The sequence below is a fragment of the Metopolophium dirhodum genome, chromosome 3, assembly GCF_019925205.1.
Source record: "Metopolophium dirhodum isolate CAU chromosome 3, ASM1992520v1, whole genome shotgun sequence".
In the NCBI taxonomy this organism is placed as follows: domain Eukaryota; kingdom Metazoa; phylum Arthropoda; class Insecta; order Hemiptera; family Aphididae; genus Metopolophium; species Metopolophium dirhodum.
This window is the reverse complement of record NC_083562.1, coordinates 20,004,886-20,032,756: the sequence shown is the minus strand read 5'-3', so window position 1 is coordinate 20,032,756 and position 27,871 is coordinate 20,004,886. Positions and strand designations below refer to the sequence as shown.

The 27,871-nt window shown below is 28.5% G+C and overlaps 2 protein-coding genes across 2 annotated transcripts; both read left to right on the top strand.

Annotated features, from left to right (window-relative positions):
* Positions 1-10,868: 10,868 nt before the first annotated feature.
* LOC132941595 (large ribosomal subunit protein uL30) lies at positions 10,869-13,184 on the top strand. The gene is made up of 6 exons (XM_061009718.1): positions 10,869-11,027; positions 11,226-11,322; positions 11,927-12,102; positions 12,174-12,264; positions 12,328-12,582; positions 13,042-13,184. Exons 1-6 carry the CDS (start codon positions 11,014-11,016, stop codon positions 13,150-13,152), a joined length of 744 nt encoding a protein of 247 aa, XP_060865701.1. The 5' UTR covers positions 10,869-11,013; the 3' UTR covers positions 13,153-13,184.
* A 5,810-nt stretch (positions 13,185-18,994) lies between these two features.
* LOC132941531 (WD repeat-containing protein 48) lies at positions 18,995-23,934 on the top strand. Its single transcript, XM_061009628.1, has 10 exons — positions 18,995-19,331; positions 19,435-19,654; positions 19,885-20,100; positions 20,170-20,465; positions 20,549-20,734; positions 21,133-21,315; positions 21,386-21,493; positions 21,582-21,681; positions 21,757-22,114; positions 22,179-23,934. Exons 1-10 carry the CDS (start codon positions 19,278-19,280, stop codon positions 22,465-22,467), a joined length of 2,010 nt encoding a protein of 669 aa, XP_060865611.1. The 5' UTR covers positions 18,995-19,277; the 3' UTR covers positions 22,468-23,934.
* The last annotated feature ends 3,937 nt before the right edge of the window (positions 23,935-27,871 follow it).

The following is a 27,871-nucleotide window of genomic DNA, read 5'->3' as shown; positions in this document are numbered from 1 at the left end:
AATAAATAATTACGTAAGTTTTGTCCTTCTACTCTGTTGACGCGGTAGACTTAATGTAAATATTTATTGTCAGACAAACTTATATACTCGCTAGGCCTAGGCGTAGAGTAGATTTTAAAATCCAGTTGTTATAGGTGTACAAAAATTAAGATATTATGAAAAATACCTTAAATTATAATACTTTGCCTACAACTGTTAATTTATTGTTATAGTAGAATAATTTTTAAAATTTGAAATCAATGATTAGGCAATGCTTTTATAAGTAGGAAGGTAGGTTTTTATACCTACCTAATAAAATAAGAAAATAGGTACATAATGATTAATGTTATTTAATATGATTTGTAAGTACATAGCAGATTATACTTGGTGACGATTATTTTTGTCTTATACGTTCTTCGTAATTCCGTTCCGTCACGATAGTTTTAGTTTTCGTTAAATGTGAAACATACATTTTCTACGCATACGGGATACGGGTATTAAACATTTGGGTTTTAAGAGAACACCTCAAACGCACGTTTTATTTTGGGGTATTTACGGGATAATTTTCACATTTCACTATTTGATATTATGATATTATTTGTACCTAGGTTAAGTTTCTGTTTTAGAATCGATCGATAGGTTACCTAGGTATATCACATTCTTTAATTTAAATTCTGGTAGTCGAGTATTGGACAAGTAGCTACGTAACTTATAATTCGTATCGTATATAAATTAATTTTTAAGCGATTGTTGTGTTAATCAATTTTTTAATTTATTTCATTCAACACACTCGTCTCAGATTTCTGGTACCTCTAGATTTCTCACAAAATTCATATCAATCATCTCACAGCTTTCATATTCAAAACCAAAAAAATATGTATTTTTATCTTATTTCAATCTTTTTCATCGAACACCAGAATATATTACAGATCATAAAGATACTAGTATTGTATACTAGATAAGTTTCAATTAGCGAGATGTAGAGAGAGATGGAGACGGATAAAGATAGCTGTTTCTTCGACGACAGCGTGTGCTGCAGTACAGCTAGGTTTCACTGAAAGAGTCGATGTTTATGCGTAAGTTTATTTTCATATTATTTTGGGGCTTACATTTACTTATTTTTTAGACTTGAATTAAATTTTTATTGTCACGGAAAATCTGTTAACTCAGTAAGGTAGAAGCATATACGTTTACTACTACCTACCAAAGGCGCAATGTATAATAATAATAAATTATACGCCAGTCCGAACAATCCAAACGCTGTCTTACTCGTAGTCGAGTTCTAGTTGATAACTGACTTGTGAATAAATGTAATTTTTGTAGCAGATTTTGATTCCGTCACGGGGTATGTATTTTCTTATTTCTCAGTAGGTTTTTTTTTATTATTGTTAATTGATCAAAGGATGTATTGCCCGAAATTTTTCAATATTTGTATTGTAATTATACTGGTATAACACTATTCCGACTATCAATAAAGTCGTGTTAAAAATTAGAAAATTGGGAGGTATGAAATTTTTTTAAGTAATTCTTTCGAGTAGGGAATTCGCTCAATGATATTTAAATATTTTCACCGATAATCAAGTACGATAACTTGTAGGTAACTAGAGACTGAGTGAATAGGAATTAGGTAGTGTGTAATATGGCGAAGATAAGGAAATGGGTCAACAGAATTTCAGAATGTTTGGTGTATGAAAGGGAAAGATGAAAAAAGAAATGTAAGTTTAGGGTAGGCAAGTGGAGTGAGGGTAGCAGATATGAGAATAATAAGTTAGGTGTTAAGGTACAAAAGAGGATAGAATAAGAAATTAATTAATTAAGGGTAGTGTAAGATAGTGTACATATTGTAGTGAAAACAAGAGAGAATAGGTTTAGGTGGTTCGGTCACAGTATGATAAGAGATAGCGAGAGTGGCTATAGAAGTTAGTTAATTTAGGTGGGAAATGAGGGGCGAGAAGACTGAAGAAGAGATGGATAGACAGAATACCGATCATATGGAGGTGTGGAATGAGAGTGGCTGAACCTGTATATAGCTGTGAGAGACGGGGGAAGAAAAAGTGTAAAGGTAGAATAGTTATTTTAACAATGCCGAATACGTAGGAAAAGATCTTGAATTGCAAAGGCCACTAGCTTCAACTAACCATAGGTTTACCTAACTAACCTTCATATGACTCATTATAGGACACTTTGAATAAAAAGATCCTGAGTTGCAGGTTGCCAAACTTAAGTGTTTGATTATCAAGTTGATCCTTTGATTGTTGACACCATAGATAGTTCACGCCTATGTTAAATACATTTCAGGCCGCGTTCCCGGAGGGGAAGGCTATTGAGGCTCCTTTATATTGATATTCGATACTCGATATGAGTATACTTTATTTGGCCTCAATTGTTCCCCTCGAAGACCGCTGATAAGACCATTATGTCCTATCCATATCTTTATTATCTATGATGGAGCCATACCACAGATTATATGATATACTATATTCATATAATCTGTGGCCATACCCAGCTCACTCGTGTAAACTTGTTGCTGGTTGGGATGTCAGCGCACTATTTGTTTTCCATCTTTGACCCACGCGTAGCATACCAAATGTACGATTAAGAAAACACTAAAATGATTGTGCGTGGGTCGGAGAGAGAAATAGATGGTGCGCTAAAAATCTGACATCCTCTTAAGTGTTATCAAGTTGAAGAAGCAGTTGATTGTTGACAATTTGACATTTAACATTAATTGTGGTAGGTATTATGATTGGACAAAAGTAATTAGCAGGGCTGTGAATTTAATGCAATGAAAAAGTGTTAAATATTTGCCTACATGTATGCACTAAAAATAGGTAAATATATGCACTGAAATATTTAAAAATATTAAAAATAATAAAATATTCAAAATAATACTGATTGAAAACGTTTTTATTAAAATTTTTTTTAAATGAATAAATAATAATTCAAATTGGTTTACAAAAAAAATTCTTTATTTACACACTTGGTAGGTAGGTATGTAGGTAGGTAACGGATGAACCGAAAATATAAAAACATTTTAAGAAAATAAGCATAAATACGAAGAAATCATGAAAACATGCAATTATATTAACTAACCAGAAAAAAACGCATATTGGTAACGGTGTTGTAATAATAGGGATCTCCCCCAAAAAATACGTACTAATAGTTCAAACAAATCATAAAAGCCAACTGTAATAAATATTAATTTATGAAAAAGTATATTAAAAAGCATTATTAATATAAATGAAACAAAACTATCAACTATGGACCGTGACATAATATAGGTATTTCTATATTTTTAGCTCCATAATTTCTGTTAAAATATTAGGAAAATGTATTTAGTACCGTAAAAGTGCTAAATTTGAGTTATTACTTAAAATATTATATTCATAACAAATTATAATAGAAGGTTAGGTACTGTTATTCCACATACCTATTATAGTTTAATTTAACTACAACATTCTAGTAGAGTCTGATAAAATTTGGTTCCACGACTTTGATCATACAAACTTTAAATACTAAACTATGGGTCTGAAATTTAGTTTATATAGATCTAAATAATCCAAAACATATAATATTGCTTCAAAATATAAAAATAAAGTGTCTTGTATTGTAGTAGGTAGGTAACTATCAAAAAAAAACTAAAAAAAATCATACTTGAAATCTATGTATAATATACGTATATTGTAATAAATGTTCAAATGTTTACTATAGTACATTATAAAAAATTAACTTAAGTTCAATATAATACATTATAACAGGTGTTCAAATAAACATTTCATACCATAAATTTTGTTAATTCACACAGTCTCTCTTCAATTTTAAATTTTTCTTCAAATTATCTACATAACATAAAAGTTTAGTAAATTGGAAGACTTGATTAAGTATTTAATCATTTTTCTAAAAGAGACGTGCCGGGTCGCCACATTACTATATCGAGGGGCCATGGTGCAAGTGTCGTCCATAAATATCATAACATATATTATATTAGAAATACAAACTTAATATTTCACTAACAGTAAATATTATAAAAAAATATTACGAAATGTACTATACTCATATTATATTATGATTGTATTAGTTACAAACTCTTGAATTAAGAGTTATGTTTGAGGATTTAATTAATTTCCTAAAAGGAAACGCCTCAAGGTTGCCTCAGTAGGTTAGGTTTACTAATTATTACTAATTATACAAAATACTGAAAATTAATGAAATCACAAATATAAGTACAATAGAGAGACTGTGCATTGATTTACAAATTTGTATTAAATTTACTTTTTGCATAGAGAATATGAAGGCGGGCTGGGCTCTTAATATCAGAGTATGGGGGACAGGTCTGGGATTTCATATTATCATTAATAGAAACTTGTTAATCGCTTTTATGTGCTTCAAATTGTTTACACGAGTGAGCTGGGTATGGCTCCATCATAGATAATATAGATGTAACATAATGGATAGGACATAATAGTCTTACCAGCGGGAACGTGGCGTCAAATGTATATAACATAGGCGTGGACTATCCATATCTTTATTATCTATGGGCTTCATCCATAGCATGGATTAAGGTAACTTAATAATCAATCACTTAAGTTCGGCAACCTGCAACTCAGGATCTTTTTTACAAAGTGTCCTAATGAATCATAAGAAGGCCAGTTTGGTAAACCTAAGATTAGTGGAAGCTATGGTGATGATAGACGACTACAATCACTGGTCGTGAGCTTTGCGATGATCTTTTCCTACTAACTATAAAGGTATTCGATATTGTAAACATAACAATGAAAGAAAATATTTAAATATTATTAATTTGGTTAGTTAGGTTAGGTTAGGATAGGACAGTAAATTAGACGTTAACTAATTATCATAGTTTTTAACACGGTCTTAAAGACTGTCAGCTAGAGTTGTACCAGTATAGTTATTAAAAACTTAAATACAGCCAACATTAAATAATGATTTTTTTAACACAACAAATTATAAAATGTATTTTAAAATATAACAAAATATAATTTTTTTAGGATTTTATAAGGTTTTCAATACTTATGAGGTTTTGTAAATAGAAAATGTATAAAATCAATAGTTTTAATTTATTATATAGTTTTGTGTTTTAATATCCTACTGTCAAAGAATTTTCAGGGTTTTCTTTCCACATTTTTTTACATTGTACTAAATCTAATTTTTTTCCGCACATTTTTACAAGACTAAAACAGATATCTGACTATGTTTTTATTTGTAATTATATAGACTTTATAGTTTTTTATTTAATATTGACTGTAGACCCAGCCAAACACAATATTATTTTAAATTAAACATTATTTTATGTCCTCCATAAATTACAATCACATAGTAGAGTCCGTGCAGGACCTTTTCCTGATTTAATTTTTTTTCATCCTTTATAAATTACATTCGTTTTTATACATTTTCTAATACATATTACGGTGATACACCTCTGATCATAATAACTGTTCGTATTATTATAATGTAAACAATACCTAGTTTTTGGATTGTAGTAAATATGTATTGCAGTATTTAGCTTTCAGGGTATTCTTTTGTTTAGTGTTATTTCACACAGATTTCTCAAACAATTTTTTTTTCAATTCATTGAACTCTAGTAGATTTGTTTGTATACATATTTTTCAAGATTAACCGGCTATACCTGGGAGTACGCTGAGTACCCGTGTACTCCTAAAGCGTGTTCCTAAAGTAAAATTTGTTCCACATTTTTTTTTTGTTTTCTAAAATTCATTTGCCTGCGGGCGCCAACACCTCTCTTCAATTTTTTTTTTATGATTTTAACTTTAGTCAAATTTTTTAAACATTGACAATCTGGTACCTTTTGAAGAATTCTTTAATGAACAAAATATTTTGAATAGTTTTTTCTGTTTAAGATTCTGGGCATTTTTGTTTGAACTTCGTTATAATGTGTGTTTCTACTGTTAATTTTTTTCCTAATTTTTTTTTGGTTTTCTAAAATGCATTTGCCTGCAGGCGCCAACTTCCTCCTTCAATTTTTTTTTTAGTTATGTTACTCTAGTTGAATATTTTTTATTGACTTTAAAATTGATAACTTAGTGCCCCATGAATAATCATACTTTAATAAACTAAATTTTTTGAATAGTTTTTTCTAAATTTTTTTCCAAATTTTCTTTTTGTTTTCTAAAATCAATTTGCCTGCGGGCGCCAACACCTCCCTTCAATTTTTTTTTTTGTACTGTAACTCTAGTTGAATATTTTGTATTGACTGTAAAATTGATAACTTGGTGCCCCATGAATAATCATTATTTAATGAACCAAATATTTTAAATAGTTTTTTCTGTTTAAGTTTCGGGATATTTTAGTTTATTTATTTTAGTTTGTGTTAATATTTTAGTAATGTGTGTTTCTACTGTAAAATTTTTTCCAAATTTTTTTTTTTTTGTTTTCTAAAATCTATTTGCCTGCGGGCGCCAACACCTCTCTTCAATTTTTTTTTTTTTATGATTTTAACTCTAGCCAAATTTTTTAAACATTGACAATCTGGTACCCTTTGAAGAATTCTTTAATGAACTAAATATTTTGAATAGTTTTTTTTGTTTAAGATTTTGGGCATTTTAGTTTGTACATTGAATGTGTATTCATACAGTAAAATTTTTCTAAATTTTTTTTTTGGTTTTCTTAAATGCATTTGCCTTCAGGCTCCAACTCCCTCCTTCAATTTTTTTTATACCCGTGTACTCCTAAAGCGTGTTCCTAATGTAAAATTTTTTTCCACATTATTTTTTTGTTTTCTAAAATGCATTTGCTTGCAGGCGCCAACTCACTCCTTCAATTTTTTTTTTAGTTATGTAACTCTATTTGAATATTTTGTATTAACTTTAAAATTGATAACCTGGTGCCATACGAATAATCCTTCATTAATGAACTAAATATTTTGAATAGTTTTTTCTAAATGTTTTTCCAATTTTTTTTTTGTTTTCTAAACTCTATTTGCCTGCGGGCGCAAACACCTCCCTTCATTTTTTTTTTTATGAATTTAACTCTAGCCAAATTTTTTAAACATTGACAATCTGGTACCCTTTGAAGAATTCTTTAATGAACAAAATATTTTGAATAGTTTTTTCTGTTTAAGTTTCGGGATATTTTAGTCTGAACTTAGTAATGTGTGTTTCTATTGTTAATTTTTTTCCAAATTTTTTTTTTTTTTGTTTTCTAAAATCTATTTGCCTGAGGGCGCCAACACCTCCCTTCAATTTTTTTTTTTTATGATTTAACTCTATCCAAATTTTTTAAACATTAACAATCTGGTACCCTTTGAAGAATTCTTTAATGAACAAAATATTTGAATAGTTTTTCTAAATTTTTTTCCAAATTTTTTTTTTTGTTTTCCAAAATCTATTTGCCCGCGGGAGCCAACATCTCTCTTCAATTTTTTTTTTTATAATTTTAAATCTAGCTGAATATTTTAAACATTGATAACCTGGTTCCATACGAAAATTCCTTCTTTAATGAACTAAATATTTTGAAGTTTTTTCTAAATTTTTTTCCAAATTTTTTTTTTGTTTTCTAAAATCTATTTGCCTGCGGGAACCAACATCTCACTTCAATTTTTTTTTATAATTTTAAATCTAGCGGAATATTTTAAACATTGATAACCTGGTTCCATACGAAAATTACTTCTTTAATGAACTAAATATTTTGAATAGTTTTAGATTCTGAGCGAAGCGATGAATGTATTGATTCTACAATGATGTGTGTTTTTTTTTTTATTTTTTTTTTAATTTTTAATTTTTTTTTTATTTTTGTGTCTGTCATCACCTTTTAGGACAGTAAAAGTGCTTGGATTTTCTTCAATAGTAACTTTTCTGATAGGAAAGTGAATCTAGTTGGTACTTTGGGGGGTCAAAAGTAAAAATTTCCCAGTAGTTTTCACAAGCGTCGTGAAAAACAAAAGAAAAATTAAGGAAAAACGGGAATTTTTACGCAAAATCTGTTTTCGAGAAAATCGATTTTGGTTTTTGGTGTAACTCTAAAACAAATGACCGTAGGGACATGAAATTTTGACTGAATGTTTATATTAGCATTTTCTATACACCATAAAATTTTCCAAATATTTTGACTCTTTTTGAGCTGTTTACAGCCATTGTCAGTTTTCAATTTTTTTAGTTTTTTTTTCTATAAATATCAATAAAATTTTATCTATTGAGTAAAAAAGCTTGAAAATTTAATAGAAGGCTCCTAGTTTATTGTTTCAAAGGCAGATGAAAAAAATTAAAAATCCTTAATCACAGTTTTTAATTATAAGCATTTAAAGTTCAAATTTTGACAAAATACGGAAAAATCACGAAAAATAGCAAATTATTTTGATGAGAATTCATAAAAATTTTTCTTTTTAAATCTAAGATTTGAAAATGTAATATAAGATTACTCATAAGTTTGTCTACCTTTATCAAAAAAAAAATGTCTAGAAGAAACTTAAATTAAATTTTTATGAGCGTCTGAAATTTATATTTTTACAACATTTGATATTTACTCGATTTCTCATGTAACAATTTTTTTATTTTATTGTAATTAAAAAACGAATGACTGTAGATACTTGAAAATTTCACTGAATGTTTATATTAGCATTTTCTATACACCATAAAATGTTGAAAATATTTTGACTCTTTTTGAGCTGTTTACGGACATTGTCAGTTTTCAATTTTTTTAGTTTTTTTTTCTATAAATATCAATAAATTTTTATTTGTTGGGTAAAAAAGCGTGAAAATTTAATATTAGACTCCTGATATATCGTTCTAATAGCAGTTGAAAAATATTAAAAATATATAGGCACAATTTTTTTTTATAAGCATTTAAAGTTCAAATTTTGACAACATTTATCAAATTTATAATTTATTAATTATTTTGTGGTTAAAAATGTATAAAATGTTTAACTTTTATGGCTAAAGATTGAAAATTTAAAACAAGGCTCCGAGTAAATAGGTTATATATAAATTACTTTATTCACAATAATATCATCAAATATACTTGGTAAAATCATAGGCTGACTGACCGTTTTCGCTCAGAATCGTTTTTCTTATACAATGATATTATATCATTGAATTCAAATTTAACACCATCCATTACAGTGACCCACTTGTAACCTACTGTACAGCAGAGCGACATCCACTTATCCACCTTTTTTTTTTTAGTTATGTTAATCTTGTTGAATATTTTTTATTGGCTTTAAAATTGATAACTTAGTGCCCCATGAATAATCATTCTTTAATGAACAAAATATTTTGAATAGTTTTTGCTGTTTAAGTTTCGGGATATTTTAGTTTGAACTTCGTAATGTGTGTTTCGACTGTAAATATTTTCTAAATTTTTTTTTGGTTTTCTAAAATCTATTAGCCTTGCGGGAGCCAACATCTCCCTTCAATTTTTTTTTTTATGATTTTAACTCTAGCCAAATTTTTTAAACATGACAATCTGGTACCCTTTGAATAATTCTTTATTGAACTAAATATTTTGAATAGTTTTTTTTGTTTATGATTCTGGGCATTTTAGTTTGTACTTTGTAATGTGTTTTACATTAGCAAAATAACTGAAAATCAGTTTTTAACAGCTAAACAGCTAACACAGCTGAAGGTTTATGAGTAACACTTCAGTCAAAATTAGATATTATTGAATATTTAATTAGATACAAGATACTATATACTAGATACAATTTCACTTATGTATTAACTGGAAAAATAAAGTAAGTCGAGTTTTTATTAAATGTAAAATTAATTGATTTTTAATTTCTATATTGACGTTAGTGATCTATTTATTTGGCTTAAATTCATACCAAAAATTGCATACAATTAAAATGTCAAAAAAGTAATTTTTTTTTTTAATATCACACTTTCAGCGTTTTTTTTTGGAACAATTAGACAAGCTGCTGGAGCAAACGACCATCCAGGAACCCCAACATTTATACAGTTGTATAAAATGTTATCTGTGTATAGTATTTTGCGTCCTCCAAAGTATGGAAATTGTTCCATTGATACTGATACATCTAATCAATCATCAAATTTTATAAAAATTAATGACTTAAAAAGTATATATGATAATAAAAGTGAATCTGCATTAAGAACATTAAAAAGAAAATTAGATGACATTCTACTCGAAGATTTGTGGGAGTAGGGAGTTTACAGATAAATTAGAACATGATTATTCATACGCACCTGTAATAGATTATTTGATATATTATGTAACAGGATATTTGTGTAAGCAAATAATAAAGCATAATCAATGTAGTGTATGTAAAGAAGCTATATTTTCGAATGGTAAACTTCAAGGTCCTAAATCTGAATTGCCAGAATTGAAGTCTGGGGGAAAACTGATCCACCCAAATACAAAATTTTTTCACTTTATTTTTAATATTATTTTAAAATAGTCTTTATGTGTTTGAAGAAGTAGTTGAAGATATATTGATTAATGAATGTTTAGGTTTCCCTTGTCCTTAACACAAAGACGAAATAATTACTTACTCTATAAGGCGCCAATTTACTATGCAGCTAAATCAAAATAATCAAAAAGAAAAAAATTATCAAAATTCTGTAAGTACTACATAAAGGTTTTAAGTTGATATGTAAATATGTATACACTGTTGTTAAAGTGTTAAACAACTATACCTATATTAAATATATTACTTGTTAGTTGTTACTATTTATAATGCATAATTAATTATATTATACTTTGTCTTTTTAATTTGTAAGTAGATAGCATTCCCTCGATCCCGTATACAATTATAACGGCACACGAAAATTGCCGAGATGCCAGACCTATCTATATGGCCGTGGACGTGTTGACCGTTGTCCGTTATCATTTCTAAGATCAGTCGAATTATGATAACATTAATACCACATTACCACGCATTTTTTATCCGTGAATAAAACGGTCACACTGTAGCCGGTAACTACTAACCTCAAATATTGAATTTCGACACAACATTTCTACGGGAGATTGTTCTTTTTACTTTGCAGTCCTCTAGTATTTACTGTTTACTTGTTGTGTCGATCGTTTCCATCCCGTTCTGCAAAAATGGTTGATGACAAGTAAGTAATATTTTTCATCCTTATTAATCCGCTACACGTTAAAACGTATTCTGAATTCATTTATGAATTCCGAAAAAGTGTTATTTAAACATTTAAAATGTATTAATTATTGTCCAATGAAGAGCGATGCGAACGACAGTTTCGTCTTTATTATGTTACTAAAAAATATTTACATTGAAATTAATTTAATGTTTACAGTGCCCCAAAAAGGCTTCCGGCGGTGCCGGAGTCTGTACTCAAAAGACGCAAGGCGCGTACAGCATTCAAACTTAAATCATTGAAGAAAGCTATTGAGGTATGTAACCAAATCACCTAAAGCTAATTTTCTACTAATTTAAATTTGCCAAAATCATATTAAATTCTTAACATATTTCATTGATTTAAATTGAATTTATAAGTATGTATAGATTCAATGTGAATTCTACAATCTTCTAAGTTTTAAAATGTTACCCACCGAGGGAAAAATTATTATTTTTACTTACTGATAATTCACTATCCAAAAATATTTGTTTTTTCTTTTTCTATGCTATCTTACCGTATCTACATTTATTTATTTCATTATTATACATTTCAATTAATTATGAAAATTATCAAATGATTTACTCAGTGTTGTAACCAATATAAATAATTGAATAGCTATGTAATATACTTGTAGTGTAATTATTATTTTCCTACATGTATTTTTATATTTAAATATTTATTCAATGATAATAATTCTGTTTCTTAAATAATACTAAAGAGAAGTGGACATTTTATCATTTAATAACAAATATTATTTTATATTCCATACATATCATACTTAGTTGTTAGCTGTTCAAAATTTTCTCCTTACATGCCTATTTATTTAGTTGATCAGATCGACATGTCATTTCCATTCTTTATTTTTTTTTTTTTATTAGGAACGTAAAGAACGCGTGAAGAAAACTAAGAAGTATTTTAAACGCGCCGAAGCTTATGTTAAGGAATTTAGAATGAAAGAAAGAGATGAGATCCGTTTAGCAAGAAATGCAAAGAAATCCGGTGACTTTTATATTCCTCCTGAACCAAAATTAGCATTCATCATGCGTATTCGTGGGTATGTTTGCTTTATAAATCTGTTTTAAAAGATAATTTCTATTACATATTATATTATAAACAATATTTTAGTGTGAACCAAGTAGCTCCTAAAGTGAAGAAAGTATTGCAACTGTTCAGATTACGTCAGATCAACAATGGAATATTCATCAAATTAAACAAAGTAAAAATATAATTAAATGTAAGTAGTAAGCATTATTTCTTAACTTTTTAATATTGTTTTTAGGCAACATTAAATATGTTGAGAATTTGTGAACCATATGTGACTTGGGGTTATCCTAACTTGAAGAGTGTAAGGGAATTGGTCTACAAAAGAGGTTTTGCCAAAATCAAGGGACAACGAATTCCAATCACCAACAATGAAATGATCGAGAAAAAATTGGGAAAATATGGTATCATATGCACGGAAGATTTAGTTCATTGTATATATAGAGCTGATCGTCGATTCAAGTATGCGATGAACTACCTTTGGCCTTTCAAAGTAAGAATACAATTCCAATAACTTTTTACTTAAATTTGACACATCCATGGTATGACATCATTCTGGTTGTTACGCCTTCCAAGTTGTCATATAGTAAATAATGAAGTGATATGTTTAGTTTTTCAATTATTCTTGTTGTTAAAAATATATTTGCCTCATTAATAAGTTTATAAATAATTAAGTTTCATATTTTATTTTTGAATACTCTATATATACCACGGGTCATTTTCAGTTTATCTCCGTTTGTGGGAAGAATTTATTATTATACATTTAGTTTTATTTCCCCCTCCTCCCTCCCCCTGATAAAGTTTAATGACTGCTGTCGACAATAGTATGTATGTTTATAGCTCCTCAAGAAAAAAAATATTATCAGATCTTTAACTATAAATAGCCACCCTGTATATAGTAACAAAAATAAGGTTTAATGTGTTTATTTTAATTTTGTTATTATTTTTCTAGTTAAACACCCCAACTGGAGGCTGGCGTAAGAAGACCAATCACTATGTTGAAGGTGGTGATTTTGGAAACCGTGAAGATACCATTAACAAGTTATTGAGAAAAATGGTTTAATTACAATAAATTTTCAACAAAAATTTCATTTATTTTCATTTTAATAATATTTTATTTTAACCTGATCCTATGGTCATTATATCTCTTGTTAACAAAGAAATATTGTTTAGTTGTAATGACAACTATTAAATTATTCCCAACTAAATTCTGTCATAAGATGAGTGTGTATTATTTACAACAGAACTGAACGCATATTTCAAATATTCCGTCAGAGAATTATAGTATGCTACTTAAATGACATTCTCAATATGATATTTCTTACCCAATTTTCATCTTAAGATCATAATCATGACTTGAATGGTTGCACTTTTTTGGTAAGGGAACCAGTGGCATGGAGAAGAGGGTCTATATTATAAGGATGGTCAAGTGGGTACCGCTCTGCTGTACATTATGTCATGGGGGTCATTAGTCATTGTAATGGATATGTTAAATTTGAATTAAATTCATTGTGTACGAAATTGTTTCAAAGACTAATGCTTTGCCTATATTACTACAGGTGTATTTTATACTAACAGTAGGTGAAATTAATTTTGTCGAAAACAATTCATTTGTTATACTTGAAAGTTTCATGTAGCAACGAATAATATTTTTAATTTACAACAAAATAACTAAAATTGTTACTCTTTGTTTATCCCCCCCCCTCCCCAAATACCTTCTAGATTCACTTTCCTATCAGCCAAAAGATGCTGAAGTAGAGAATTGGATTATTTTTACTGCCTCAAAAGTTGATAACCGACAAAAAAAAAACTAAAATCTTTGTTCCTTGAGTTGAAATGGCAAGCCAGTCACCACTGAAACAAACACCGATAAATCAAGGTTATATCGCAATCCGTTATTTGATGTAAGAAGAACAATATAGTAGTGTACGTAAAATAGTGGAATATATCTTAAATTCCTTGGTAAATATATTTTACACACAAAAGTACTAAAATACTTGGTGTAATGTGTTTCATACAGCATAAATGCTTGCTGCAAAATATTAAATGTTTGTAATTCATATTACAGGCACTACCATACACAATTATCGATAAGAATTTAAAGAGGATTGGAAATCGTTTTGATGTGCTTGATCAATAGCTAATGTACTAATATTACAGCATCAGATATTTTATTTTTAAGACATTCTAACCTAGCTTTACTATAATTAGTATGACCACGACTTTATGAAGTATATATCTTTAATGGTGAGTATAATATTAGCCATTAGGTTAAGAGATAAAACCCAACGAAACAGCGAGTGACTTAGCATTACCTAGGGACAACGCTGTGGGATGTGAGAACTTGAGAAGCACCCCATGCTGTAACAAGTATAAATCCCACAGCACATCTATGATACTCTATGGACTAACCAAGCAAACTTGAGTGGCTCCAGTAGAGCCACTCGTCTTGAATTAAATTTCTGTGTTTTGAGCATACATTTGAAATTATGACAGTAATATTGTCTAAATTTATATTGTGATGAGAATCAGAGAATGGTACAATATACTATTATACTGCTGTACCTAAGTATCCTAAACCTAACACTTAAATACTTATTAGATAGTTAAATGAAATGTATTAATTTTGAAAATTATTTTTTGTATAACGATTATTGATGTGATTTTTGAATTGATAGGTCAAATACATCAAAAAGTAAGTCTATATAGTAATATATTAGTACTATATAGTACTAATTTACTAAGAATAGATATTATATCTATATTGTCACTATTTAAGTAATTTATTTTATTAATAGTAAAACTTTTGCCAAAAACATTGCATTGTGTACCTAGGTAGGTATATAAAATATAAAAATTAAGTAAATTGTAAGTAACCATACGAATAATGTTTTTGAACTATAATTAAAGAAATAACAAATATTGTTAATCTTTGTTTAAACATTTAATTTCATCCAAGTTTCAACTTAAAATTACTAAAAAAAAATGTACCTACCTATATATTTTTTTAGATTTTGAGCGGAGCAATGAATGTTGATTTTACAATGTGTGTTTTTTTTTTTGTGTCTCTTCACCTTTTAGGACAGTAAAAGTGCTTGGATTTTCTTCAACAGTAACTTTTCTGATAGGAAAGTGAATCTAGTTGGTACTTTGGGGGGTCAAAAGTTAAAATTTCCCAGTAGTTTTCAAAAGCGACGTGAAAAACAAAAGAACAATTAAGGAAAATCTGGAATTTTTACGCAAAATCTGTTTCGAGAAAATCGATTTTGGTTATTGGTGTAACTTAAAAACAAATAAACAATTTTCACTGAATGTTTATAATTGCATTTCCTATACACCATAACATTTTCTAAATATTTTGACTTATTTTGAGCTGTTTAATGACATTGTCAATTTCCATTTTTTTTAGTTTTTTTTCTATAAATATCAATAAAATTTTATCTGTTGAGTAAAAAAGCTTGAAAATTTAATAGAAGGCTCCTAGGTTATTGTTTCAAAGGCAGATGAAAAAAATTAAAAATCCTTAGTCACAGTTTTTATTTATAAGCATTTAAAGTTCAAATATTGACAAAATACGGAAAAATCACGAAAATTAGCAAATTATTTTGAGTTGAGAATTCATAAAAATTTCACTGAATATTAGTTATACAGTTTATATTAGCATTTTCTATACACCATACAATTTTGAAAATATTTTTACTCTTTTTGAGCTGTTTGCGGACATTGTAAGTTTTCAATTTTTTTAGTTTTTTTTCTATAAATATCAATAAAATTTTATTTGTTGGGTAAAAAAGCGTGAAAATTTAATATAAGGCTCCTGATATATCGTTCTAATAGCAGTTGAAAAATATTAAAATACATAGGCACAATTTTTTTTTTATAAGCATTTAAAGTTCAAATGTTGACAACATTTATCAAATTTATAGTTTATTAATTATTTTGTATTTAAAAATGTATAAACTGTTTAACTTTTATGAAAGAATTCATAAAAATTTCACTGAATATTAGTTATACAGTTTATATTAGCATTTTCTATACACCATACAATTTTGAAAATATTTTTACTCTTTTTGAGCTGTTTGCGGACATTGTAAGTTTTCAATTTTTTTAGTTTTTTTTCTATAAATATCAATAAAATTTTATTTGTTGGGTAAAAAAGCGTGAAAATTTAATATAAGGCTCCTGATATATCGTTCTAATAGCAGTTGAAAAATATTAAAATACATAGGCACAATTTTTTTTTTATAAGCATTTAAAGTTCAAATGTTGACAACATTTATCAAATTTATAGTTTATTAATTATTTTGTATTTAAAAATGTATAAACTGTTTAACTTTTATGGCTAAGGATTGAAAATTTAAATCAAGGCTCCACGTAAATAGGTTATATATAAATTACTTTATTCACAATAATATCATCAAATATACTTGGTAATATCATAGGCTGACTGACCGTTTTCGCTCAGAATCGTTTTTCTTATACAATGATATTATATCATTGAATTGAAATTTAACACCATCCATTACAGTGACCCGCTTGTAACCTACTGTACAGCAGAGCGACATCCACTTACCCACCTTTTTGTATATTGATTATACAATGATGTGTGCGTGTTTTTTTAAATTGTTTTATTTGTGTGTTATCACGGTTTGGAGCAGTAAAACTGCTTCAATTTTCTTCAACAGTTGTAGGTATCTTGTTCGATAGGAAAGTGAATCTAGTTGGTGCATTGGGGAGGTCAAAATTTTAAATTCCCGCTAGTTTTCAATAGTGGAGGGACAAACAACAAAAATTAAGGGAAAACTGGAATTTTTACGCAATATCGTTTATTATTTCGTAATAAGTAATAACATTAAGAAAATTAATAACTAGGCAGCATACTATTGAGCCAGCGCCTAACGTATCTATTATTTATTATAATAATAAATATAAATACCTAACTTGTTAGTGTACGTTTGTGTTTATATTGTGTTTATGGCCAACACACGATACAAAAAATTAATACCAAGTAGGTACAGTTCTCCTCTAGGCTGCCCCTATTTACGTTCATAGTATATGTAGTATTTAAAAAAAAAATACAAAACTAACGATCTAAGTCTTTCTGTTTAAAGCTATTCTAATTCTAGTTCAAATCAGTCTTAAAAAGTACCTACACAACTGAATAGGTACAAATAATTGTAATGGCATTATTGATTAGGGTATAATTGAGATAGGAGAGTTGGAACACGTCGTCCAGAAGTCTGAACTAGCAAGTAGCAGTAGGTAGTTTAAATAAATACAATTTACTGGCCGTAAATGTATGTAGATATAGTAGTCACAATTTAGTATTTACTGTTACTGTTTCACAAAAATATTACAAATATAGGTAGTACCTACATAAATATAGATTTGAAATTATTGTTAATAGATATACAGTGTTGGGGAAATTATACAGGAAATCTTTATAATTTTAGGCTCCGGTTTCGGTCCCAAGATTTTCAAAAGGTTTCGGTCCAAAACCGGTCAATTTCGGTACGGTTCCAGTCCCTGGCACTTGCGCCTATGACTATGATTTCATTAATCGTTTTAAATAAAGTATTTTAATATTTACCTCCATTGAGTTACATATAATTGGAAACTATTGTTCTAAATTCGATCTAATATTTTTCAAAGAAGTTATTGTATCTTCTGAAAGTTGAACAGCATCTTTGAGATCAGTTCTTTTAGTTCTTTGTAACTATAATTTCCTACACAGTGGAGGTCTTATGAGTTCCTGGAACTGTGAGGAACGTTGTATTACATATTTTCCAGTTTTTTATCTGTGCAAACATTTTTTATTGACATTAATTTAAAAAAAAACTAATACATTTCGAAAATGCCTTATGCCTGTAAATAGCTCAAAAATAGTTGCAACAATTCATATAAATATTCAATTCAAATTTCATGTATCTACGGTTATTTTTTAAAGTACCTTTTTTTTTCCAATTTGTAACCGATGGCGCCGCGAGAATTGCTTTTGCATTACTGCCGTGCGATTTTTTTTTTTTAAAGTACCTACCCAACTAAAAAACTAAATCGATTATTTTTTTAGTATACTGGTTATACGTAAAAATCTCCGTTTTTTCTTAATTTTTTGTTTGTTTTTCTCGACTCTTTTGAAAACTTTTTTTTGACCCCCCCAAAATACCAACTAGATTCACTTATCTCTCAGGAAACATGCTGTTGAAGAAAATCGAAGCATGTTTTCTGTCCCAAAAGGTGATGACAAACAAATAAAAAAAACACACGTCATTGTAAAATCAATACAATCATCGCTCCGCACAAAATCTAAGTTGTTTTATTATTTTAAATCTGTATTAAACAAATCTGTCTTCTAAGTTTATACTTTGTTTGTTTAAAAATCATGCAGTATTTGTTTTGAATTTCTTTAAAATTTGTTTTTAGTATTTAGGATTATCGGTAAGTTGCATTACCTTCTAGGTACTTGTATAGTATCTAAGTTTAATACAGTCATTATAGACAAAAGATTTTTCCGATAGGTATAACCGAAAATAACTGCCATAAAATCCATATGGCTGGTAGTCGGTATACAGACGCCAATCGCTATACTAATCGATACAAATTAGGGCATCTGAACCACGATTCAAGATATATCTTTAATCGTGATCTAGGCATACAATAATATAGGAATCAATCTTCAAATCTAATATGTCACTGCGTCCGGTGTCATTATAAACGATTTTTACTGTAAATAGTATAAATTGTTATTATTAATTAGTAATTACTAATTACAATCTACTTGTCGAGTACTTCTACATCGTGCACTCGGAAATCAGAATTAAAATAAAAGATAACATTTTTATTTAAGCCATGATATTATTGTTATCTTAAGTTCTTATCACCTAATATTGTACTTATATTTTTAAAATGATAAGTTCTATTTAATAATAAAATTCTGAATTTAAATAGATTTAATCAAATTATGTTCCACATAAATAATATATTATATTATTATCGCCCATCGGTATTCAAAACAGTTACTTGAAAGTATTAAATGTCTTTTAGAATCAGAACAGTAATATTTAGTATTACTCAAAGAAGAGAAATAATCAACGCCTGCATTTTAAGGATGGTATAGTTATATTGATTCGATCAATTGATAGAAAAATGCATTGGATATTCGTAATTCTGCCATAATCAAAGTACAAAATGAGTACTTTACATAAAAATTGTCTTGCACAGCCTGGACGTAAAAAAGTTCAAGTAATGATGATTTTATTTTTTAATCTGTATAGGTGTTATGATTAAAATTAACTTGACAATTTCACAGGATACTTAAAATTATATTTTTTTCATTTTAATATAGATTTCATTTGTTATACGTGATGAAGAAGAACGTAGACATAGAGCTGGTATCAATTCCTTACAATTGGATTCTAAACAAGGAATTTTATATTCAGCCGGTCGAGATGGCATAATACGGCAATGGGATGTCCGAGATAATGTTGAAGCCACATATTTACGGTCTTTGGAACATCATACTGACTGGGTTAATGATATTGTACTATGTTGCGGTGGAAATTATTGTAAGTTTAAACATTTTAATGATTTATTGTACATAAAATAATATAACGTTAAAAATATCTGAAAAATAAATAGGTGTAATAGAATATCTTGTTTACAGTTTCAATAAAATATGCGCTAACATCACTGTATCTTCAAATTTTTCCATCATCTCTTAAAAACATAACTATGCTATGTTTACCACTCTTATTTACTATTATATTGTGATTTAATTTTAATTTGGTGTTTTCAGTGATTTCTGCAAGTTCAGATACCACTGTTAAATTATGGGGACTTCGGAAAGAAAATACTTGTTTATCAACCTTGCGAACTCATAAAGATTATGTTCGAGCTTTAGCATATGCTCGTGATAAAGAAGTGGTCGCATCAGCTGGGTTAGATAAAACAATATTCATGTGGGATGTTAATATGTTGACTACTTTAACTACTACTAATAATACTGTAACAAGTATGTTATTTATGAGGTATAACATAAAATAAAGATTGGTTTTTATTAATTGTTATACAATATGTTTAGCGGCTTCCCTGCCTGGTAGCAAAAACTCTATTTACAGTCTGGCAATGAACAATAGTGGTACAGTTTTAATTAGTGGAAGCACAGAAAAAGTTTTACGAGTGTGGGACACAAGGACAAGTGACTGTATGATGAAATTGATAGGTCACACAGACAACGTAAAAGCTTTGGTTGTAAATCGTGATGGTACCCAATGCCTATCGGGTAGCTCTGATGGAACTATTAAACTATGGTCTCTAGGACAACAACAATGCATTCAAACTCTAAGAATTCATAAAGAAGGAGTTTGGGCATTAGCAGTAATAATTAATTACTTTAAATTTAAATAATTATTGTATAAGATAATATTTTATAATTTAAATGATTTTCCTTATGTTTATAGGCAACTGAAAATTTTTCCCATGTCGTATCTGGTGGTCGTGATAAAAAAATTTATATGACAGATTTAAAAAATCCTAATAGAGTTCAGCTTATATGCAATGAGACAGCTCCAGTTGTAAAAATGGTTACAACACCTGATATGAGTGCTATTTGGGTAGCCACATCCGAATCCTCTATTAATTGCTGGGTAAGCATATTATTTGGCAAATAGTTGAATGTTAAGAGAATGTCGTACCATTTGTTTTCTCTCTCTGACCCACGCGCAACATAGGAAAATGTATGTTTAGCAGCACCAACCATTTGTTGTTACTTTTTATATTAGAGTGAATTCACATATAATCAAACTTTGAGCTAAGAATATTACCTGTTCCCTACTTAGGATTTTTTACAGTATTTATAAGCATTTTTAAATTGTAATAATTTACACATTTATAACTTACATAAAAATGTAAGCCAAATCCTCGTTGTCAATAACATTCAAAAAAAAAATTATTAAAATAATTGTTTGCTTTTATGTTAATTTAAATAGTACATTTAATAATAATATAATATATTCACAAAATAATTATTATTTAATACTTTTAGAAATTAAGAAAAAGTGATGAAACAGCTGATTTTGAAGATGTCCCAACAGTACCATATAATCAAGAACCATTTAGGACACTTAAAGGAGCTGCTGCTATACGAAAATACCATGTACTGAATGATAAACGAACTATACTGACACAGGACACAGAAAAGAATGTTGCAGTTTATGATGTCCTTAAGGTTATTATCCTCAAAATAAAACTTAATGCATTCAATTATTTAATTGATATATTTATTTGTAATTATGTAGGCTTCTAAACTTCAAGATTTAGGGGAAGTCGATTTTGATGATGAAATAAAAAAAAGACATCGTATAATATTTATACCAAACTGGTTTAGTGTTGATTTGAAAACAGGGGTATATATATTATTTTATATTAGTATTTAAAGTTACAAGATATAAGAAATAATATTATATTCAATGGTAAAATTTTAATTTTTGTTAGATGCTAACAATTCACTTGGGACAAGATGAAAACGATTGTTTTGCAGCTTGGGTTTCTGCTAAAGAAGCAGGAATTAATGTCACGGATGATAACTTAAGAGGTAATTATCATATTGAATTAATGTTGTTTCCTATAGAGGTTAAGAAAATAATAATAATTTTTGTTTATTTATTAGTAAATTATGGCAATCGGATGTTGCGATCACTATTAGAAAATTGGCTTAATCGCATTCAAACAGATCATGGGTCTTCTGATGGAGCCCAGTCTACTGAAGTCAATGCTCAGACAAAACTAGATTCTCAGTGTTGTAGAATTCCTAAACATACACCACTTATGATAAGTGAAGTTGGTGGTCGGTGTCTATATAGGATGTTAGTTAGCCAGGCCGGAGATGAAAATGATGTTTCAATTTTAAACGAAACTATTCCCGCATGGGTTATGAATGTTATCGTTGAAAAAAGTATACCTAAAGCCCTCAAGATATCGTTTTATCTTGTGCCACTATCAAATACATGCATTAGGCCTGTAAAAAAGTATGTTAAGATATAATATTTTTAATTGTCTTCATTAATAACCTTTTATAAAAAAAATTTATAGTGGAACTCTTCGACCTAGTAGAGATCGCTTAGTGGCAAATGACTTTATTCAAGTCCAGAAAATAGCTGAGTATATCCATGAAAAGTTGTCTGAAAATGATGGAAGTGGTCCTTATAACAAAACCTCAGACTGCATAAGCAATCATCTACAAGGAAATACACCTGAGAAAAATTTTGAACTAAGCTGTAATGATCAAATACTTTCTCCTACAATGGATTTAAGGACTTTGAAACATTTCATTTGGAAATCTTCAGCTGATTTAACAATATACTTCAAGGCCAAACATTAAAAAGTAATTTTTTCTTCATGATTTATTTATTTATTTATTTTAAGTTAATATCTTCTTATTCTTTATTAATTTAATTACTTTTCTATTATAATGAAATTCAACCAATTTTTATAACTTTGTTGATACATTTTCCATTATTTGCAAATAAAAACATGTATATTATATTATAATGATATTATTGTTATAAGTTATAAAATGTAGTTACATAAAAAGTATTAATGTTAAATGTTAAATTCATATCACACTCAGAAAATAAGTGTAATTTTAATTAACCTGTACATATTACCTAACGTATATTAAATTCTATTATTATGTAAAAAATATTGGCATCAAATCAAATTTAATTTGATTATATTATTATTTTCCTAAGACTTATAAAAATGTTTGAAAAAAGACTTATTTTTGTTTTTTATAATCATCTCTTGTTTTAGATATTATATTATAATATTGGTGACATTATGAACACATACAAAATTATACAAATCGTCTAAAATAAATTTACCTAATGTACCTAATACATATTAAATATTATAAAAGTAGTCAAAATTGAAAATTGTAACTGTTTTATCTAACCGAATTGGAAAATATCAAATGTTTAAATTATGTTTATTAGGTACATTCTTCTTTCATACAATTTATTTGTGGTATGATTTGTGTTCTAAATTGTATAGGTAATCAGAACTATATTAAAACAAATATATAATATATTACTGTGTATTTAAAAAATTTTAGTTGATAAAATAATATTAGTAATTGTATGTAACTATTTTCTAAAATTAATTGTTCAGTTAAAACATAATCAGTGAACTATGAATACAATTATGTTAGGATATCTTTATTTGATTGAATTGGTACAAAGTTTTTTCAATTTTTTGACACATTTTGGGCCAACAATTCAAATTGTGTGAGAAAATGTGTCTAGAAATATGTCTAGTTTATGATTAATTTATTACAGCTGATATGGTTATTAAAATTATGGTATTAACTGGTAATTGTTGATTATATAAATTATAGTTATTAACTATTATTTATAAATATAAATAATGTGATTTTGTTCATTATGAGGACGAAGATATTAACAAATAGTTGAGTATATTTACCAAAACTTATATTGTATTACTGTGTGTGTACATAATAAAATGTCATTATCTCTATCTTAGAATCACATATCTATACAGTGAATTAGAGGAGATATATATATAATATAGATACTTAAACTGTTTTTGTTTTAATTATGTTTAATGCAATATTATCATGGTTTCCAATTTATAAGTTTGTTATTTTAAATGTTTTGCATTTAATTAACATATATTTTATTTATTATACAAAAATGAGTATTTTGTTGTACATCATGACTGAAAATCTTCATTATTTAGATAGTACCGTTTAACTATATTATTGTTTACTTATTCATGTACCTACCTATTGCTGGATGCTAATAAATATTTTTAAGAATTAAGATTAAAATAGTATGTATATTTAATTTTGTCAGACATACATAGTATTTATTATTTAGTTTTATTGTTTTATAAAAACCTATATAATAATTAATAGTAAACATTAGGTATTTCAAATCATATTACCTATATGTATTATGTATACTTCATGTTGAAGGGAGGAACACTTATTAATTTATAACTATACAATAATAAAGGTTTTTTTTAATATTTCACATAAATCAAGTATTTTATTAAACATTTTTTTTCTTTTTATTGAACTTTTAAACCTGGCAACTATGTTGTTTTCTTGGGGGGAATAGTTGGAATGGTTGGTTGAAACACGTTTTTAGGTTTGGCAGAATTTCAAGTTGGTCACCCGTAGGTGTCTGCCATGCCTGGTCAGGGGATGGGGCGGCCTCACTCTCTAGTCTCTAGACAGTTGCTGCCTGACCAGAGAGAGGAGCCGCACATGGTCGAGGTTTGAACCGGCAACGCTGCTGGCCACTTCGTCCCCCTTATTAAAAATTATGTGAATATTTATTAACCTATATTGCAAGATTTTTTTTAGTTTTTTTTTTCAATAATAATTATAGATGACAACATTTTTGATTATCCAAAAACCTTAAAGAAAAACCAATTCAAGGTTACTCAGAAGTTCATACAGAAACCAAAAAATCTAAAATTATGTAAACACAACTTTTTTAAACTCATTGAATTTAAAACTCAAACGAAATTAGATATCTAAACTAAGAATATAGATTGCGGGTGAATGCGGCGGGGTACGACCCGTTGGGTGACGGGTGTAACACAATTGCGCCAGCCTTACCTTACTTTTTTCCTTGGTTAAACTCGTAGTTGAAAGTAACCAAATCAGACTGTACAATAAATAATGTATTGGAAAATAGTTATAGAAGTGCTAGACGGGCGGAATCGTGTTGCGTTTTTTGCATGTAAAAAGGTAAGAGCGTAAGACGGGCGGAATAGTGTTTCACAGGACCCGTTTTGGATGGTATGCATTATGCAACCATTTTCTCTCGGCTAAGTGTGCTAACGGATCATACCTATACGTATTATGTTGACCACTGCAGTAATGTACCTATTTTGCCTATACACTACGCCTATGTACTACGCCAGCCGCCAGGCAACATAATATTACGTTTGTGCGAAAAATGTATAATAATTATTTATAATATACCTAATGGTGGTCCTAGGATTTTACTTCAGGCGCAACAAATTTAATTACACATTTAATACAAAATACACATACATTCCGATGTTTTAGAAATTTGTTTTATGTTTAATGGAAACATACCTATTATTAATTTAAAATTAGATTATGTATAAGTATAACGATAAGAAATTAGTAGATATCGTTTTGGTTATTATAGGATTATAGTATTTGGCCCGTCAGCTACAAAAGGTTGGATCACCCTGACCTAGGTACTATAGGTGGCCAAGTAGGTTATTCAAGTTATTTGAACTATCAATTTAAATATTGTTTGGAGTCACTACAACAGTCTTATAAACTAGGCAACTTGTTGAGTGTTCATGTATATTTATAAGTACCTAGTACCTTTTTTCATGCGTTTTATAAGTCTATTGTCTATTTAGGCGCAAATAGGGGGGGATTTTGAGGCTAAGCCCACCCAAAAACATTTCTTACAGTTTGTTTAAAACTTATTCAATATTATCAAAGTAAGGCTTTAGTTCCCCCCCCCCCCCCCAAATCCCAAACGCTATTTGCGATTATGATTGTCTATCTTTTGGATCCGTATATCTTCCTGAAAAATTACCACATTTAAATTTAAAAGAATACCTAATTAATTGTTAGAAATATTTCCAACACATGGATAGCCATAGCTCGAAAGATTATTATTAGTACTATTTCATATAGTACAAGCTGAATAAAAAAATTGTGATTAATTAACTCCTTTTAGCTGTAATTCGCTGTTGCCGCTGTGCATTTGGAAACAAAATCATATTATATTTTAATTTTTAGCCATCCCGCACGGAGTTGCCGTGAGTCTCGTTTATGGTTATGTGAAGCAATCTACCTTTGTTAGATTGCAGACACAGTGAAGTGGCCAGTGGGTGATAAAATATAGCTTATAGCTTTGTATAGTTGAAAAAAATGTTTATACAGTGTACCTAAAATAGTATTGAAACCATAGTTGATAATCCCGGATTTTTAGGAGTATTTAATATTTATGCATATACTAATATATTTTGGTGTTATATTATTTTAATTTATTTCATTTTATTTTTATGGACAAATCGGCGTAGGTAATTGTACCTAGCTTTGTGAAATAATTTGCAAATGTAACCTGCAACCAAAGGCAACCATCAATAAACAAAAAAAAAAATCCAATTTCCACCGTGAATCTATTAAGATCCCTGTTTGACCACCTATTTAAAATATGAATATCAGAAAATTCTTTCTTATTGCACATCTAGATCATTAAAGGAACCACTATTCTAAATATCAAGTTCGTATATTTTGTATTTTAAAACTAATGTTGTATATTTAAATTTGATATTGCTTGATAGTTGGCGCAACTGTTGTATTCTTTCAACCCCTTATTTTCTCTTTTAATGGTTGAATTTCCAAGAATCTTTTCTTAGTGGATGCCTACGTCATAATAGCTCTCTGTATGCTAAATTTCCGCCAGATCCGTTCAGTGGTTCTGGTTAGGCGATGATGAATCAGTCAGGAAATCCGTAGGGTTGAATTTTGAAAAATCCTTTCTTAGTGAGTGTTTACATCACAAAACAAAACTACTTTCCTAATTTCATACTCATAGCTTCAGCGGTTCCGGCTAGGCGATGATGGATCACTCAGGACAAGTAATTTTATATAGGTATATAGATATAAACCCTAGCTCTGATTTTGACGATCTATTTTTGATAGTCGATATGACCACCGTCCACCAGGTATTTAAAATATTATTCATTTTACGTGTAATTACTAATTGCCAAATGTATAAAATAATTCGCGTCAACAATTTAGTCCAAAAATGTTGATTAGTTATATACTTGTATAATATTTATATATAAATATATAATGTACCATTCGAATATCATACCAGTTGTAGTGATCACTATTTCACTAATAAGTTATCATAAGAAACTATTTTACAGCAGACGCAGATAGCGAAAATTTAACGTAAGCTGCCGTGTGTTGATTACAGTATGCCGACGTGCTCGCTCGACAATTCCAACCCATAATATTTATTTTCTTGGTAATTATAATAGATAGGTTAGGTAGGTACCCACTACCTATTACTAAATTCAATATACGACATGTCGTATTGCAGGGGTCTCCAACCTACAGCCCGCCAATCTTATTGATGTTTAGAACATACCTATATTAGTTTTTTGTTGTTTTTAATATATTAATTACTATATAAAAATAATTCTTTTATATTATGTTAAATGACATTATCTCTCTATCCCTAACTTGTTGGCCTGTGATACCGAAGCGTATCACATATTTGGCCAGCCTTAAAAAAGGTTGGAGACTCCTGTTCACGAATTAAGATAGATATAGTGTTTACCTTAATTCGTGATCCTGTGACCTGTTCTATGGTGTCGACGTTTTCAAGGTCACGACGGTGCAAAATATAGCAATATTTTAACAATATCACCGAGTTTTTGAGGAGTGGTGGCCGTCACCGATTAAAGATTAAACGCAAAACTAATTGACCGTTTTTTCACTAGAACTTAGCATACGCAACGATAAATTAAAAAATATGATGTATAAAAACGTAAAAAATACTTATTGGAAAATTACAATTAGGTACTCTATTCAAAGTGGTTTTAGAATAAATATAAGTACCTATAACAAAACAGAAAGATTATTTTGAATATAACATCAAATAGATTTATGAATACTTAAATTATTTCTTGATGAGTTAATATATGTACTAAACTTGATAAATAAATTTTATTTTTTTTAAATAACCATA

Coding starts and splice junctions, on each gene's coding strand:
- LOC132941595 (XM_061009718.1), top strand. Junction 12,103..12,173: donor TTCATCATGCGTATTCGTGG/GTATGTTTGCTT, acceptor ACAATATTTTAG/TGTGAACCAAGTAGCTCCTA. Junction 12,265..12,327: donor TATTCATCAAATTAAACAAA/GTAAAAATATAA, acceptor TATTGTTTTTAG/GCAACATTAAATATGTTGAG.
- LOC132941531 (XM_061009628.1), top strand. CDS start 19,278: ATGAGTACTTTACATAAAAATTGTCTTGCACAGCCTGGACGTAAAAAA. Junction 21,316..21,385: donor CAGTTTATGATGTCCTTAAG/GTTATTATCCTC, acceptor GTAATTATGTAG/GCTTCTAAACTTCAAGATTT. Junction 22,115..22,178: donor TGCATTAGGCCTGTAAAAAA/GTATGTTAAGAT, acceptor AAAAATTTATAG/TGGAACTCTTCGACCTAGTA.